The sequence below is a fragment of the Nannospalax galili genome, unplaced genomic scaffold (genome assembly GCF_000622305.1).
Source record: "Nannospalax galili isolate Female #2095 unplaced genomic scaffold, S.galili_v1.0 scaffold217, whole genome shotgun sequence".
Lineage (NCBI taxonomy): Eukaryota > Metazoa > Chordata > Mammalia > Rodentia > Spalacidae > Nannospalax > Nannospalax galili.
This window is the reverse complement of record NW_008340643.1, coordinates 462,704-481,576: the sequence shown is the minus strand read 5'-3', so window position 1 is coordinate 481,576 and position 18,873 is coordinate 462,704. Positions and strand designations below refer to the sequence as shown.

At 40.9% G+C, this 18,873-nt stretch overlaps 2 protein-coding genes across 3 annotated transcripts in view; one reads left to right on the top strand and one right to left on the bottom strand.

Annotated features, from left to right (window-relative positions):
- Rs1 (retinoschisin 1) overlaps nucleotides 1-4,268 on the top strand; it is a 33,767-nt gene extending 29,499 nt beyond the window's left edge. Inside the window, exons 5-6 of the mRNA XM_008835687.1 lie at nucleotides 76-271; nucleotides 4,099-4,268. Coding sequence (XP_008833909.1) covers nucleotides 76-271; nucleotides 4,099-4,251 — 349 coding nt within the window. The 3' untranslated portion in view covers nucleotides 4,252-4,268. The remainder of the gene's footprint in view (nucleotides 1-75; nucleotides 272-4,098) is intronic.
- Nucleotides 4,269-9,555: 5,287 nt separating this feature from the next.
- The window catches only part of Cdkl5 (cyclin dependent kinase like 5), a 232,111-nt gene continuing 222,793 nt past the window's right edge, over nucleotides 9,556-18,873 (bottom strand). For both annotated transcript variants that reach the window (XM_008835686.3, XM_029564783.1), the window contains one exon: nucleotides 9,556-16,807. In XM_008835686.3, the coding sequence (XP_008833908.1) occupies nucleotides 16,421-16,807 (387 nt within the window). In that variant the 3' untranslated portion in view covers nucleotides 9,556-16,420. The remainder of the gene's footprint in view (nucleotides 16,808-18,873) is intronic.

Genomic DNA, 18,873 nt, shown 5'->3' with positions numbered 1-18,873 from the left:
AAAAATCAGTGCCTGCTGGCCTTTTGCAGACATTCATAGGTGATGGCTACTGATGATTCGACCTGTTCCCGGCAGGTGTGCCTGGCTCTCCAAGTACCAGGACAGTAGCCAGTGGCTACAGATAGATTTGAAGGAGATTAAGGTGATTTCAGGGATCCTCACCCAAGGTCGCTGTGACACAGATGAGTGGATGACCAAGTACAGTGTGCAGTACAGGACCAATGAACGCCTAAACTGGATTTACTATAAGGACCAGACTGGAAACAATCGGGTAAGTGGGGCTCACCCCAAAGCACCTTCAGCTCACACCCCCTTGGACTCACTCATCCCTGTGTTCCTATCTTGAACCCTGTGCATGTTGGATCATCTGTGCTGCTTCTCCACAGTATGATCTGCCCTTTCCCAGATACTGCCTGGGTGACCAGCAGTTATTAAAAGAATGCTTAACTTTTAGGCAAAAGAGATTATTGTCTAGTTCTGTCAGCTTATAGTTATTAGAAGACACAACCCTGGCTATTCGGACTGTCCCAAACTCATTGGATCATTGAATGTGTAGATTCACGGGACTGGCTTATCTGTTACTGATGTGGGAAATCACTCATCTTTATAGCTATGACTTCTTACTATTGACTGAGACCAGCTGTTGTAAATTTTCTGGCAACCTGGCAACTTAGCCATTCTGGTCTGGAGAGATGGCTCAGCAGTTAAGAGTGCATACTGTTCTTAGAAAGAAATGAGTTTGGTTTCTAGCACCCATGATGGGTGGCTCATAACTGCCTATAACTCCAGCTCCAGAGAACCAGATGCCTCTGGCTTCCAAGGGCATCTGTACCCACGGGCACATACCCCTACACAGACACACACGCATACACACATTTAATCTTTGAGGAATGTGATCAAAGTCTTCACCATGAACTAAACACATTAAGCTCCTGGATATCTTTGCAATGAATAAAAATGAACCAAAAACTTACTAGCTATTTGGAAATGTTAACCCTTCTTTTGCATAACAGCAAGGAATTCTTCAGGCCTCTATCTATCTATCTATCTATCTATCTATCTATCTATCATCTATCTGTCTATCTATCATCTCTATCTATCTATCTATCTATCTATCTATCTATCTATCTATCTATCTATCTATCTATCTATCTATCATCATCATCATCTCTCTCCTTCTTTCCTTCCTTCCCTCCCTCCCTCTCAAAGCTGCAGCCTAGGCTGGTCTCGAACTACTGATCTTCCTGCCTCAACTCTTCTCAATACTGGGATTATAGGCATTTGTTAACAAGTTCAGCTCTCCACAGAGTATTTTTTTAAGATTTATTTTTAATTATGTGAATGAGTGTGTGTCTGTGTGTGTGGATATGTGTACATGTATGAGAATACCTACAAAGGCCAGAAGAGGGTGTTGTATTCCCTGGAACTGATGTTACAAGTGGTTATGAACCATTATGTGGGTGCTGGGAACCTAGCCTGGGTCCTTTACAAGAACAGCAAGTGCTCTTAATTGCTGAGCCATCTCTCCAGCCCCTTCTCAGACTATTGCTGCCATTTAATTGGGTTAAGTAGACATGTGTGGCTAATAATCAGAAGGCTTTGTAGTCTTTGATGACAATTTTACAGCAAAACACTCGTGGGTTGAGGTTTCAAGAAGTATGGACTCAACAGGGAAAACCACCTTGATATTTGTTTTATTTTTATTTTATGTGTATGAGTGTTTTGCCTACATGTATGTAAGTGCACCATGTGCATGCAATGCCTGTAGTGGCCAGAAAAGGGTTTTGGATCTCTTGGAACTACAGTTACAGATATTGTTAATTTCCATGTGGGTGCTGGGTACCAAACCTTAGTCCTCTCTAAGAACAGCCAGTGCTCTTAAATGCTGATCCATCTCTCTGGCCCCCTTGCTTGCTCTTTTGAGACAAGGTCTCATGTATCACAGGCTGGTCTCCAACTTGCTATGAGGCTGTGGATGACCTTGAACTTCTGATCCTTCTGCCTCACCCATCTCCTGAGTGTTAGGATTATAGGTATGTACAAACCTTCTTGGTGTATGTGGTGGTAGGGATTGGATCCCAGGGCTTTGTACATGCTAGAAAAGCCCTCTACCAATTGAGCACCATCTAAAGTACCTAATTTCATTTTTTTAATCTTAGTAGTTGGCTTCTCCAAAAGATGTCAGAAACTTTTCCAAGTCTTGTGCTTTGTGAAAGCCTTGCTGATACTCAGAAACACTCCACTCCATTTGCACAATCTGGCAGATTCAGTTTCTATCAACTTCTCGTCCCCTCCTTCTGACCTGAATAGGCTCAAGGACAAAATAGCTTAAAGAAGAGGGCAGTTTGGGCCTTGTTCCTGGGAAGAAAGGAAAGAGCATGGCAAACAAGGCCTGTCCTGTTTTATGGATGGATTAAGGCTAAGTGCAACAGTTAGGTATTTTCAGAAAGTCACAGAAAGAAATGAAATGCTCTTGTGTCACAGAGCAGAACACTGTGACCCTGGAAAGTGCAAAGAATGATTTCTTCAGAAATACTGTCAAGCATTCGTCACATCTTACGGTTCTTAAAAAACACTAAGTAAACCTTTCATCTCTTTATGCTGACATCACCTTCCCTTTCCAGAATTTTCTACCTACGTTTTTTCTGTAAAAATATTTTTCTAAGTCTTAAAGGTACTTGTCTCTTCTATCAAAGTAGAAATACACATTTAAGCGTTGGCTCCCAACTTGAGCCCATTTGGGATAAGTTTGAAACATGTGCACACTTTTCCTGTGGGATATGGACCTGTTCAACCTTTTGTTAAAGTGCAAAGGATAAAAATAGAAAACTAGTGGAGCCAGGAGGCATTTTCTAGTAGCATCATCCAGTTGGACTATCTGTGATGATAGAAATATTCATATCTTCACTGTCCAACATGGTGACTACTGGTCACATGCAGCTAATGTGGGCTTGGGATGTGGTTCAGTGGTAGAGTGCTTGCTTGGCATGCACAAGGACCTGGCACCACAAAAACTGTGAAAAACTGAATTTTCATCTACTTCATATAAATTTCAATATAAATTCCACATGCGGCTACTGGCTACCACTTGGAATAGTGCACTTCCAACTGTCCCCATATACTGAGATACTCAGAGCATGTAGGTGCTGGTAATCATCCATGGTCAGATTTTAGGGATTGTCTGCAAATTTTCTGTAGTTAAACTGCTGTCATGGTTGGTTCTGGGTGTCAACTTGACACCAGATATGACACTTTGGGAAGAGGGAACCATAATTGAGGAACTGTCTCTATTGAATTAGCCTGTGGCCATGTGTGTGAGACATTTTCTTAGTTGTTCAGTGATGTGGGAGGGCCAAGCCCACTGTGGGTAGTGCCACTCCTGGGCAGGTGGTCCTAGGTTGTATAAGAAAGCAGGCTGATCACAGGCCAGAGGAGCAAACCAGTAAGCAGTGCTCCTCTATGGTCTCTGCTTCAGCTCCTGTCCTTGCTTCCCTCCATGAAAGACTGTACTGTAAGTCCTTTCCTCCCCAAGTTGGTTTTAGTCAGTGTTTCATCACAGCAATAGAAAGCAAACTAGAGTAACGACTTTCTAAGATTCTAATTTTTTAAAAATTAGCTGGGTGTGGTGGCACACACCTTTAATCCCAGAACTCAGGAGTTAGAGGCAGGTGGATCACTGTATGATCTAGGTCAGCCTGGTCTACATAGTGAGTTCCAGGCTAGCTGGGGCTGCAGGGAGACCCTGTCTCAAAAAGATTAAAAAAAAAAAAAGAAAGAAAGAAAACTGAGGCTAGGGCTGGCAAGATGGCTGAGCAAGTAAAGGGGCTTGCTGCAAAACATGGTGACCTGAGTTCATTTCCTGGAATCCATATAGTGGGAGAAAACCAACTGATTCCTGAAAGTTGTCCTTTGATCTCCACACATGCTCCATGGCACACAAGTGTGTACACGTATACACACACACACACACACACACACACACACACACACATGCACGCACCAGATAAATATTTTTTAAAGCCGAGGCTAGCTCCAGGCAGGAGTGGTTTTTCCTTTTCCTTCTTCTACTGTGATAACCAGATTGCTTCCTCTGCTTAGGTCTTCTATGGAAACTCAGACCGGAGCTCTACAGTTCAGAACTTGCTGCGACCTCCCATCATTTCTCGCTTCATCCGACTGACCCCTCTGGGCTGGCATGTTCGCATTGCCATCCGGATGGAGCTGCTCGAGTGCGCCAGCAAGTGTGCCTGATGCCTGTCTCAGCTCAGCCCTACCACTGTGGGGAGGGCCCATGGTGGTAGGCTGTATCTTCTAAGCATTTTTAAATGCAGATCTGGGTAGAGAATATTTCATAGTTTTGGTTTTTTTCTTTTTTTTAAGATACAGTTTCCAATTTCAATGAAAGAAAAATAAAAATGAACTTTTTCCTCAACTCAGGGCCAAAGAAAATCAGAACAAAGAAAATATCCCTGAAACCAACTTATAAAAACCTGTTTCAAAAAAGACCAACCCCCCCCCCAAAAAAACCAAAAAAACAAAACAAAACAAAAAACTAAGTAGCAAGGGTAATTTGGTGCTCTCTTTTTCTCTTTTTGTCCCAGGGACACTGTGAAAGGTGCCAACCCAGGGGAACACAAAACAGTTCTGATAATTTAAAAATTCCTTTTTGCATTTACCACATTCAAAACAGGAACATAGCATTTTGGAAAGTGTCACTTGAATGCTGAAGGCTTACATGTAACACTTTCATTAAATTCTGGTGAAAGGATTGAGGAGAGGTAGGCAAACAGAAGGGTGAATGGAAGGCAAGCATGAATGAGACAGAGGGGAGCCTGCAGCAAGTCCCATAAGAGTCTTAGTCTCCTAAGTCTGTAAACAGCAACCAACCAACCAACCCATCAACCAATGGAGGCCTCCCCCTCTTGGAGGAGCTTTTGCCTTGAAGGAGTTTGGGCTTTTAGCCACAGCACCACAGAAATTAGGGAGACTCCAGAGCTCCTTTTAGCCACAGCTCCATTCAGCAACCCATTAAGCAGTCTGACCATCTGTGGTCACCAGATAAATGCATGGAGCAGGCTGTATGTGTGTGTACTGAGGTTTCCCTTATATACAGGAAGCCCAAATGACCAGAACTCATCACAACTTCCTTATGTATGGCTACAGTGTTTCAGCAAATTGAACATACTTTTTTTTTTTTTGAGACAGGGTCTCCCTGTAGCCCCAGCTAGCTGGAAACCCACTATATAGACCAGGCTGGCCAAGGTGAGTAGATGGACTCACACTGAAATGACCTTGGACATTACATTCTTCTTTGTGAATGGACAAGTTCTCAAAAGCTTCAAATCTACAAGTATTTTGTAGCTCCACAGGTGTTTTGTGTGTGCATGTGTGCACACAGTGACATTCTTAGGTTTTTTTGTTTGTTTTTTTGTGGGGTTTTTTTTTTTTTTTTTTTTGGTCTTTTTGAGAGAGGGTCTCTCTGTAGCCCCAGCTGTCCTGGAACTCACTTTGTAGACCAGGCTGACCTTGAACTTACAGAGATCCACCTGCCTCTGCCTCCCAAGTGCTGGGAGTACAGGCGTGTGCCACCACACCTGGCCTCATTCTTAGTTTTTAACACATGAACAAATCCATTTTGGATGGGATGACTGAACACAGATCCTTATTTGGAAAACTGAATCAACTTTCTTACCACATTGATTGCCAGAGAAAATGGCAATAACCTAGGCATATAGTTCAGTGAAAAAAATCAAGAACATTGTGAAACATGCACAAAGACTCTTCTAATAACTGTTGATGTTAGAAATCTGTTTGGTAATAGTTTTATTGAGCTAAAGTTTGCATGCACAGTTATTACCTATTTAAAGTGTATAATTAAATGACACTATATGTTCAGATTTATGCAACCATAATCACAAGTAACTTTAGAAAATTTTTTATCACCCCAGAGAGAAGCTTGCACCCATCAGTCATCATCCACCCCAGCTCCAGGCAACTTGTAATCCATTTTCTATTTCTATATAGATTTTCCTGTTCTGGAAAATTTTCCATATAAATGGAATCATATGAGATGTAGTAGTTTGTGACTGGTTTCTTGCACCCAGAGTGTTTTTAAAGTCCATCTGTGTTGAAGAAGTACTTCATCCCTTTTCATTGCTATCATACCATTGCTGGGATATACTACTGTTAGATATCCATTCATTTGGGTCTCCACTTTGGGGCTATTATGAATAATGCTGCTGTGAACATTTATGTAGAAGTTTTTGTGTGGATATGTTTTACCTTGGGTTTACACCTAGAATTGTTGGGTCACTTGGTGACTCTCTGCAGATCCTTTTGACGAACTACCTTCCCAGGTGCCGGCACCATTTTCTGTTCTCACGAACAATGTGTGAGAGTTCCAATTTCTCCACATCCTCAGCAATGCTTATTGTCTTTCACTGCCGCCATCTTCATATGTGTGACGTGGTATTTCACTGTGGTTTTCATTTGTACTTCCCCAATGACCAAAGTTGGAGAAATGTCTATCCAGATCCTTTACCCATTTTAATATCTACTAACAATTTACTGATCTGTAAGAGTTCTTTGTATATTCTAGATACAATTCTCTTATGCAAATATTTCTCCCATCCTGCTTTGTTTTTTTTTCCCCAATTCTTTTGATGCAGTCCTATAAAGCACCAGAAATTTCAATTCTTTTAGTGACATGCAACTTCTTTTTTTTGTGCTTTTGTTCTCATTATTTGGGAAACCATCACCAAATTCAAGTTCATGAAGTTTTACTGCTGTGTTTTCTTCCTTAAGTTTTAAAGTTCTATCTTTTACTTTTGTATATGGTTATGAAGCAAGGGTGTAACTTCATGCTTTGCATGTGGCTATGCAGTTGTTCTAGTAACATTTGTTGAAATTCTTCCCCTATTGAATGGTCTTGGCACTCTTGCTAAAACCAATTGTGAGAGTTTGCTTAGGTCTCACAATCCCTATCACTTCACTGTGTTCATTACTGTAGCACTATATTAAGTTACAGAATTGGGACATGTAAGTCTTCTAACTCTGTTCTGCCAAGATTGTCTCGGCTATTCTGGGTCCCTTAAATTTCCAAATAAATATAAAATATCTGCAAAGAAGCAGCCTAGGGATTTCACATTGAAAAATGCTCAGTATTTCAGTTTAAGAAACAATGATCTGAAAAATATTTACTTGTAGGTAATTTGCTTACAACAGCCACAAATTATTTACTTCATTAAATTTATGACAACATGTATAAAAAAAGAAACAATTATTGAGGGAAACCTGAAGCCTAACAGAATCTTGCTATTAAGTACAAAAATTATGTTTATAGTATCATTTCTTTTTTTGAAGGGGAGGGAATTTCAATGAAAAATTATATAATGAGCTGGGTGTGGTGGCACATGCCTTTAAATCCCAGCACTTGGGAGGCAGAGGCAGGTACATCTCTGTGAGTTCGAGGCCAGCCTGGTCTACATAGCAATTTCCAGGCCAGCTGGGGCTACAGGGAGACCCTGTCTCAAAAAGACCAAAAATAAATTATATAATGGAGCAAAAACTCACTCTTAACATTTTATTTTTAGAAATGCTAGACTGTCATCTATATTGGAAGAATTTTCTGTGTTTGTGTGTGCCAGGGATATAACCCAGGGTCTCACACATGCTAGGCAAATATTCTACCACTGAGGTACATCTCCAGCCTGGAGCTTTAAGGAAAAAAAATATAGCAAAACATATGCTACATTTTGCATATTTTAATTAAACAAAATATTGTGATTAAAAATGAAGCATGAAATACGCAACTATTAAGAAAAAAATCAGAGGTGATCCCAGTACTTGATGTGGGAAGTTAGACAAAACAAAAGTATTCCAAAATAGAGAAATTGTTATGAATCTGGTCTCAAAGCCAAGAAGACTGCATCCCTACAGTAAGTATTTGAATGAATGCTGACAGAAGGCCACCTGTTTGGTCACATGAGGTATAGTGGCCGAGACCTGCTGACAATTAGCTTCCAAGAACTGCTGCTTCTTCTGTGAGCCCCCAAATGGTCCCAAGCTGGGTCTTTTTCTTTAAAACACAACTCCCTTGCAGGACTGCTATGAAGATGAAGTAGGAAACATATACCTACCTAAACGGCTTAGTAGACACCCACTAGGCTTTCTATAGCTGACATTCAATTATTCAGTGAATCTCCTTCCCAACTTTCTTTTAGATTGATTGATTGATATTTATGTGTATGTGTGTGCAAGTGCCTAAGGAGGACAGAAGAGAGTGCTGACTTCCAGGGATGTGGGTGCTGGAAACTGAACTCAGGTCCTCTCAAAGAGAAGCAAGCACTCTTAACTGCTGAGCCATCTCTCCAACACCCCCATCCCAACTTCTTAGAGCTGCCAACCAAGGCAGAAGGCAGAAATAAAAATAACAGTATTATAATAGCTAATATTTACTACAATTCTATTAGATGCTTACAAAAACCCTAAGATGTAGATATTAGCAGTATTTCCATTTAATGGCAAGGAGAGTGAGGCACAGGAAAGCTAAGTATCTTGCCTCAAGTCATGTAAGAATTAAATGAAAAAGCTAGGTTTCCACTCAGTGTGACTATTTAATGACTTCACCAGCATCCCTAAGCTTCCAATAACTTGTTTCATTGAAATGTTCCATTCTTAGATCAGATCAGTCACCACCAGCTGGGAGATGGGATAGAAGATGGCACATAAGCTGGAATGAGCTTTTAGAAAAGACTGTTACACTGGGCACAGTGGCTCATGCCTGCAAACCCAGCACATGGGAGGTAGAGACAAGAAGATCAGGAATTCAAGATCATTCTTGACTGTGAGTTTGAGGTCATCCTGGGCTATATGAGATCCTGCCAAAACAAACAACAACAAAAACCCTACACTTGATTCGGTCTTTATTTTTTATAAACAGGGTCCTCTGACCTCCACATGGCTTCTGTGATATGTATGTATCTGCACTCACAGAGAGATAGTCTCTCTCTCTCTCTCTGCAAAGTTTTAACTCTTACCTTCTTTTCAAAGAAAGATATATAAAACTGGAGAATAATTTACATATAAGGTAGCACAGAATAGAAGTTTTTGTGTCCTTGCTGAGCATCACAGCTATGCTTCTACCTGGACTATAAGATGATTAGGTACAAGTATTGTGTCCTGTATTTTTCCTCTGTCTTCAGCACCATCTCCTTTGGCTCAGGGTAATTTATACAGTGAGCCTAAGACAGACACCAGAAAACTGCCTGTATATATTATCTAGTTGTTTCTGTACCATAAATGCAGAATTCTGTAGAGGTAACAACAGCCCAAAGAATGCCCAGTTTTTACCATGTGACCTTTTCTGAAAAATTTCCAAACTCTCCTCTAGGACAAGAAGAAATCTGGAGCTGACCACCTTTGCTTTCTTTGTAGCACTGAGCATACCAGGTTGACATCTCTTTTCATCCTCTTCAAATTACCAAGTGAGCACTGAACAAAATGTACAAATGACAACGCTCAAGTGTGAAAGAAACCAAAGTTTTCACAATGCCATAAGGGGAAAAGAACTTTATAAATAAAAAAAATCATTAAGTAACAGGATTTGCTTGGCTTTACATTAATTTCTCTCCTTTCAACTGATTACAACTTCAAAGGCCCATTGCCCCTCATTTGAATTCAAATGCATTCTTTTTCACAAAGAAAGAATTAAAATGGAGCTACTTGCTGTTCAAAGGCAAGAAGGGCCAAGGCATTCAAGATTGGGAAGGCCTGGCAGTCACATCAGTCAGTGCAAAATCTGCATTTTATTAAAGACATTTGGGAAGATCCATTCAAAAATACATTGTGCTCAGTAAAAATTAACCATTTCATGCTGATAATGAAGGTTACCACAGAGTAGATATTTGTATAATATGTACAGCAACAATAGAAATTTTACAGAAGTTTAGAATGGAATACATGCCAGAAAAAACTTGATAAGATGTACCAACACATGATACAAAGAGTTATAGAAACACCTTACAAATGGTTCATAATTAGCTTGTGAGGAATTGAAGTATTCAACGCTTTAAATTCAGTTTGGATTCAAAAATTAAAAAGATTAACAACCACATCATACCCTTGCCACACAGTAAAAAGTATGGAATTACACTTTATATAATGGATTATAAAGTCTGTGCAATTAAGAATTTCCACTGATTCTTCATCTACTACACATTGGCTGTCCTATCCCTCTGGCTTATCCCTATTTCTATTTTTAAGAATGAACAGGGTATCAATGCCACCCTGCTCTGTGTCTTCCCAGAATACCTCCTTCAAACTTATTAAAGACTGAAGAAGTTCTGAACAGTTGTCTAAGTATATACAGAATAACTACCTGAATTCAGAACACATGAAACAATTCTTGGAGATAGGAATCTGGGGCAACTATTTTGTTTGGCTTGTTATCTGTTCATCAATGCAAGTTTACACTACAGTGAGAATTTATTTCTTTCTATCACCACATCACACCCCTACCCCCAGCCTGACTCCATCAGTGACCAAAGAGTAAACAAGGAGAGGGAGAGAGACTAGTGACTAGAACCCATTGTTTATCCCTAGGGAAAATGGATTTTCTGCCAGCTTTACTTTCCATTTTGAAAAACCGAAGCTGGAGTGGAGAATTTAACATTCTCCAGAAGGAAAAGCATCATCTTTCTCAGGAAACTCTACCGAGTTTAACTGGTGCTTTTGATGATTCTGGCAATAAACACTTTAATCCCCCAGCAGGGACAAAAGTCAAGGCATCTACCTTTTCAATTCCTGGGTTTCTTCTGATTAGACCTGAAGCACAGCACTAGGACAAGCTTGTCTACGCATGAAATGAATCACATCAGCCTTCTGGGAAGGGAAATCCCCAACCAAAGGAAGTCCTGAGGGATTCTCAGCGGTCTGCCAAAATGGAGGGGACACGGAGGGACAGATAAGGCCTCTTTCTCCCTGATACTCTGCCTGGAAAGAGCAGCGAACAAGGCAACTTCTAATCTGCATACAACACAGAGACTGATTTCAGATTCCCAAGGAGGACCAACTAGACTGGAGGATCAAAAGGGGTGTAGAGAGCTTACCCTGTGAGAAATGAAGGGCCTTAGAGGTGAAACCAGGTTCACTCCCGCACTTCTGCTGGCCCTATAAATCCAGCCTGCAGACTATGACAAAGAAAAAAAAAATTCTGGCCAAACAAGAGACAACCCTCCCTTAAATGGGGGACTGAACAGTTGATGAATAGAAACACAAGGCAGGTCAGGATCATGTTTAACAGCCTACAGTAAATACAAAGAAAGGTGGGTTGTGCCTGGAGAGAAGAAAGATGGAATAGGGACCAGGCCAAATGCTGATGATTTATCAAAGCACTGTGGACAATGACGATTTATGTAAGTAACTGGCTAGCACAATAGTTTACCATCTTGTATAGTACATTCAATTTTAAAAAATTCAAAAGTATAGCTTGGGCAGTAGGCCTAGAGTTTACTAGCCACCTGGTTGCTCCCCACGTCTGGTTCTCACAGAGCTTCATTTTCTTGCATGGCTCCTTATTCATGGTTTCCAAAACAGAATTTTTGTAATTCAGATGAACCAGACCTCCAGATAGTCTATGTCTCAGCTGGTCAAGAAGCAAGGGGGGAAACTGTAACCGCTTACAAGCCTGGGGATTTTTGTTGCTGTTGTTTTGTATTTTCTGGTAAGCTGGCCTTTTAAAATTTGGTAGAGATCTTTTTGTAAGATTCTGGTCTTGGGGATTAGTGATATTGTACTCTTTTCCGCAGTTCCTTTCAAAGAAACCAGAAATATTATTTCTTAGATCATAAATGAGTTTTGATGAACTTTTATTAGTGAGGAACTGAACAAGGCAAGGAAATATTCCACTGTTTTGTGATTTGGATTAGATAAACATACCACATTACCAGTTCACAGAAGTCAGAGACTGTGGATCATAGTACCCACACAGTGGAGTTCACTAGCCCACTCCAATGTAGGAGGCAAAGAACCTCTAGATACAAAAGCAGTGCTCTCCAGAACACAGGTTCTGAGCATGAGAGACTGCAGTTTTGCTGAGTCCCAGTTGGCCCCCAACAGTGACTTGCAATGAGCTACTTCCTGCCCTCACTAAAAGTTCTGTCGCCACTGGGACTGAGGCGAACAGAATGGACAAAGCCTTCTACACACTGGAAAAGTAATCCTCTGGCCTTTAAAAAAATTGTACACATATGAGTCACTCTCAATACATGGCTAGAAGAAACGAAATGGCTTTTTTCCTTATTTACTCTAAAGACTAGTTTAAGGAGTGAAGATACTATGATATCAACTAAGAGGTGCTGGGAAGGGAAAATGGGCAGCATTTCCTAGTGTGGTCCACTCATTTTCTGATTAGGAACATGCTAAACTGGCTAACTCTACAACCACAACATACTTTATAATACACAGTGTGACTACAGACTGACCGGCATAGCTCTGAGCTTAGAATTAAAGTATACAACTGCATATGGTTGAGTCTTAAAGCATGTTTTAAAACAGATTTAACCAAAGCATACAGTACAACTACTTCTAGAATAGCCACATCACAACCACCAATAAAGAGTTTTGCTTCTAATCAGTCTGCCATATGCTAATATTTGTAAAGAGCTATTAAATTACTTGAATAAAAAACAAAGACATTTTCTTTCAGTAGACACAGCTAAAAGCCAGTGGATGCCTTTGAGCAGTTGGTAAAAATCATGCCAATCTGCCAGGCTGTTGCTTGCTTCTAAATATAAGCCCTGTGGCTCTATGAAAGATTTTCTAAGGATGCTAACCTAGAATTTAAGTTCTCAAACATATATAAAGTAACTCTGGTTTCCTCCAAAAGTATGCACCTTTTAGCAGGCCCGAAACAATGGAAATAAACAACAGGATTGCAAGGATTCAAGAACAGTGGTAGAAGATTCTTAAAGAGAATGAGACATTGAAGGATTTGCTCCTGCAGCTCTGCAGCCTGGAAAGCCTGAGGCCAGAGGCAAGCTCTCTTGAGTGCCAGGCCTGGAATGCTGTTAGAGGGCTTTTCAAGCTGAGCACTAGTTGGGGGCTGAAACACTCTTTGTTGGGATACTGTCCTGTGTACTGGAAGATGTTTAAGGACATCCCTAGCCTCTACCCACTAGATGCTCGTAGCAGCCCTCATCCCATGACAGTGAAATGTCTCTAGACATTGCCAAATGTATCCTGAGGGACAAAATTCCCCTTGTCTGAGAAGCAATGCTCTAGAGACAGCTCACTTGAGCCTCTTGGCATTGGCACGCTCTTCTGGACTTGGGCTCTGGAGAGAGGCCTAAACTTCAGTTAAGACTGAACAAGCCTCAGTTAGTTTACTTAGAATTTCAGAGAAGAAAACATATGACAGAAAAGTAAAAGTAGAAAAAGAGTGAAGCCAAGGAGATCGGCGATAATTTAATGAAACAAATAAATTCATAAGCCTTCATTCAACCTTTGTGTCCTTTAGGATGTTCGGGCAGATAATAGAATATGGATGTCATAAATTCCACTTCCTAAAGAAGATGCAGTTTTTCATGACTTTAAGTCAAGTCCTTCTTGCCATGGATGGCATTTCTGTGAGGGCAATGATTGACTAACCAGAGGGGAAAGCAACAGTTAAAAGCTAAGAGAGGGCCCACTAGATCTGAGAGAAAATGTTACTGCCCCCCTCTGTGAGCAGGAAGAGAATGCATGGGATTGTAGATTCACTTACAGCTTATTGAGGATTGAGAAAAAGTTAGAACAGACAAGAGCTGAGAAGAGGATAAAAGAGCTACCTCAGAAACACTAGTTGAAAATACTGTAGCTATTTTCTGGCTCAAATCTGGGAATGTAGGAAAAGTAAGAATTGACTTCATCAGTTAGGATTAGTTTGCTCTAGGTAGAAGGCAATTATTCTAGCCCTTCTTTGAAGAACCATCACCGGTATGAATGTTCTGCAAACATCTGAGATCCCAGTGTTAGCAAAGATGACAACATGGGAAACCAGCCCCTAGATGTCTTGAATGCCACAGCATGGCAATGGGACTGCGCAGTTCCTAAGCGCACAGCACAGTGAGAAGTCTTTCCAGAGGAAAAAAAAAATGTAGTTTCTGGTTTGCAAGGGGGGTGGGGATACAAGGTGTGTGTGTGTGTGTGTGTGTGTGTGTGTGTGTGTATATATATATATAGTATTTAAGTTAAATATACACATTTTTAGAGTCACTATATCCAGACAAAAAATGTTGAGGGTCTACCTCACTTGGATAATCAAGCAACTGCCTGGGAAAAGCCAGAATTCAGAGCTACCCAGACAGTACTGGACTGGTAACAGAAACGAGATAAGAAAAGAACTCAAGAGCATGCAAACGAATTGAATTGTTTCCATGATAGTACCCAGTTGAGTTTCATTTTAGTGCCTATTACACTTATTAAAATTAAATAAAAGCACCTTAAAATGACTTCTATATATAATCAATATACATCATTATAGTATTTATATAAATATGCAATATGCACATAATTTAAGCTTCAAAGAATCTAAGACCTTTATCTTTATAATCCTCATAATCATCAGTGCTATGAATCTCAAAATCTTGGGGAAGGGTTAACCGTAAACTCAGCATATTTCAGTGATAGCTGACTTTATTTGGGGACTGACATTCTCAGAATTCAGGAACAAGTAATAAATACTGAAGTTACCTCTTTGAGGGGTGGAAGGGAATCGCTAAAAGTCTTATTGCTAAGAGACTACTTTTCAAAAATCTATGACTACTGATAGATGATGGCGTCGAGGTGATTTTTATCAAGGATGGCCCAAAGACATGGGGGTATAATGCTTGCTGGCCAGAGGCCTTGATGATACTTGGGAGTAAGTCGAGAGTTAAAAGTGATCAAATGAGGGAAAGATAGGTCTTGCTCTGATGGATGGGGTGTGTATATATACAGGTGTGCATGGTGACCTTGTTATAAATGGACAGTCCCAGGAAGAAAAAACAGATATAGTAATTTTCTCTACATCTGGAATTGCTTCAGGAGCCTTTTAAATATATTAGAGGAGCAACAACAGCAACAACAACAACAACAACAAGCATTTAGAAATAGAAATGCCATACACGTATCTCATACCCCAACTGGAGTCAAGAGTCTCCAGGAGGGCGGACAGCATTCAGGAGCATAGAGCTGGTTTGCAAGATCCACAGACAGGAGCCTCTTACAACCACACAACAAGGAATGTTCACTAGCAAATCTTTGGTCTACGCCCTAACACTAACGCTAAGTGGAAGAGCACATTCTCTCTGCAAAGACCCATGAGCAACACCTCTGTCTATCTTCTTCTTGTGCGCGAGTTAAAAGTCCCTGGACACAAACGAGAGCCAAGTGTGTGAGGACAGACGAGAGGCCTGCTGGATCCTTACTGGCCTATCCAACCTTCTTCCCCTGTGGGTCTGGAAAGAGATGCTGCATTTGTCTACTACCAAGGATCATGTGTAGAGGCTACTGCTGGGGCTGAGAAGTTGAGCAAAAGTTCATACTGTTACAATCACATGTAGCCACAATTCAACTCCCTTTATTAGAAGTATAATACTCACTTCATATCACAAATGTATAAAAATATGGCAGATAGTGTCATAACGATACTTTCTTTAAATGAATATATTTATAAAACAGACAGTTATTTACCATATATATATATATTTATATAGAGAATAAAATACTCCTGATGCAATATATAAATGTTACTGTTTAGTTTTTATAGAAACTACTGTAGCTGTCCCACTGCTTCACAATGTTCCAAACAGCTCAAAATAACTTTACATTATAACATAAAAGGTATGATTATAACAGTACAATATTAATTATAAATAAATGTTACAAATCCTATCAAATATGGAAGCTTAGAAAACAATTTAAGACATACAGTTCATCTGCTAACCCTTGAAAGGGATACTTCTAGATTACAATAAACCCCATATCTGGTCTAGGCAGAAAAAAATACGTGGTAAGGGCATCGGTCAATATGAATTTTTCTATGCCTTGCAGTCAGGACTTGTCCTGGTTTCCCCAAGTTCAATAAGGATTGCACTAAAGCTGGAATGTAAGGGGGAGAAACTGGCAAGAATTTCTTCTTCCTCAATGGCACACTCTATCCATTCTCATACAAGATCTGTGGGGAGTGGTGATCCCTAAGGAACTCCCGTGGCTCTAATATCCCTGACTAGCATTTGTGGTTGGGAGGAGCCAGATGGCACCCCCTCCACACACAATATTGCACACACCTTCATAAAGCTGAAAATACTGGCTTACTACCCTGGCCCAGCCCATTCCCCAGCCCACCCTACACCCTCCCCTCCCAACTGGCTTGTCTCCCCTCCACCTACCCCAGCACAAATTACAAGGCTGTCTCTTTTAAATCGTTCAGATTTGGTATTCGTGAGCGATTTGTTCTGTTATAAGGGTGCCCATTTGGCCCACTCTTGGAACCCAGCTGTTCAGAGTAGGAAGGCCCTTCAGTGGCACTCCTGGTTACAGAGGATACATGCCAACCAGGATCCATCTGACCTGGCAGCTGAAGGGCTGGCCTGCCCTTTGGTGTAGGCTCCTGCCGGATGTTGCTGCTTCCACCAGAGGCCTGGCTCAGGGGGTGAATCCGAATTTCTGAGAAGGAATTTTTGGTCTGTTGAGCTGTTAAAGGCTGGAAGCGGGGATCTGAGGAAGCTGGGTGATTGGATGATGAAGAGAGATGTAACAGCTTGCGCAGTGATTTTAATGGTTGGCTCTGAAAGAAAGGAAACTGTGTGTAAGATTTAATTTAGAGTAGACAAAAGAGTTGGAAGGACATGGAACTCAGGTCGAAGATCACCGGACAGAATCAGGAAGGGGTGAACATATGGTAGAGCAGTGAATCCAGCTGTTTTCTAGGTTTCTTCAAACAAAATTATACAGTCACTGTCTTTTAAATGAAAGCCTAGAATCTAGAGAAAATAACTAGCTCTACTCAAGGCCCTGACTCCTTTGAACTGACTGTGTCTTTTTTCTTTTTCTTCTTTTTCTTACCATGGTTCTCCTCCTTCAGACCCAGGAAGGAGAAGTAACAAAAGAGATATGGATAAACTTCTCACTTTTCAGAAGACTTCCCAAATAGTTCTTCCACTTAAATTTTACCAGTGCAATGGCTAATCTTAATTGTGAACCTGACTAGATTTAGAATACCCATGGAAACACACCTCTGAGTGTGCCTGTGACAGTTTAACTAAGAGGTTTAACTAAAAGACCCATCTTGAATGTGGGTAGTGCCATCCCATCCTGACTGTGGGCACAATGCTTCACATTCCTGCTGCCATTCCTTTTCCACCTTGATGGACTGTACCTTCAGACTGTGAGCCAAATAAACCCTTCCTTCCTTAAGTTGTTTTGTCAGGTATATTGTCACAGCAATTAGAAACATAACTAATGCAACTGGCTAGAACTCAGGCATATAACCATATCTAGCTGTAAGAGAAGCTGGAAAAGTGTAATGTTCTAGCTAGTGATGTACCAAGTTAAAAAACGTATAGCCCTCTCTGTTCTTATTTGTCTGATGTTCCTGTTTTCGTAATACTACATCATCATATTCTATGCCATATTTACCTTTTCATTTTCTTGAGGTGGGATAGGTAGCATTTGGGTAACAAAAATGCAAAGTATTTTGACTCCTATCATGGGCTCACAGTAATCACAGCTGCTGGGCCATCAGTCTATAGAATGGATGCTGGTCAAACACTCTGTAGAGTACAGCACTATGAAGGGAGATTGGTATAAAAGCAGAAGGCAGAGTTGTGGATGGGGTCTGTCCCTTCCTGGTCAACTATTTTCAGGTGACCACTGGGCCTCAGACTCCTCAATCATGAAAGGCAGCTTTCTCCTCTACCTCTGGTTTGAGGTGCATGAAGGTCACTATTGCAAGATGCAAGGACAGCCAAGTGTGGCATTACATAACAGTAATCCCAACTACTTGAGAGGGTGAGGAAATAGGATAACAAGTTTGAGGAAAGTTTGGGCATCTTAGCAAGACTCTCAATGTAAAAAAAAAAGGATGGGGAAGCTATTCAGTGGTAGAGCACTTGCATCATGAGATCCAGGGTTCAATCCCTAGCACCCTCCACCTCCAAACCACAAACAAACAATCAAAACCTGCTACCGAAGCATCCATAGCTGGTAAACCTCAGCATTTTTTTTTCTATCTTGAGTGTCAAAGTACAAGCCGCACACATTTTAGCTTTTAACCAAGTTTGAGTAACATATTGATAATCTCTAGGAAAATGAAGATTCAAAGTCACAGCGTTCTGACAGCCAAGGTAAATGGTTTGAGAATCAATTCAAGAAGAAATAGCTTTCAGGGAAGCAACCTCCAAAGCTTTTCCAAAGAAAGTTGTGGGGTTCTCATAAGGGGTGGTAAGAGTACACTGGAGGTATTCCAAAGGGCGCGCACACACACACACACACACACACACACACACACACACAAAATAAACCAAAGGGTTCTCTCTCTGGCCCCATCCTTTTATGTAGCCTAGGCTGGCCTAGACCTCTCCATGTAGCCCAAGATGATCTCCAATTCCTTTTTATTTTGAGACAGTTTCACTTTGTAACTATGGCTGTTCTGGAACTCGCTATGTAGACCAGGCCTGACTCTGCTTCCTGAGTGCTGGTGTGTGCTACCAATGCCCAGCAGTCTTCAACTCCTGATCTTCTCTGCTCCCTACCTCCACCTCTATGTAGCTCAGACTGGCCTGGACCTCTTTTCAAAGCCCAAGATAACCTCAAACTCTAGATCCTTCTCCAACTCCGAAGTATTGAGATTAC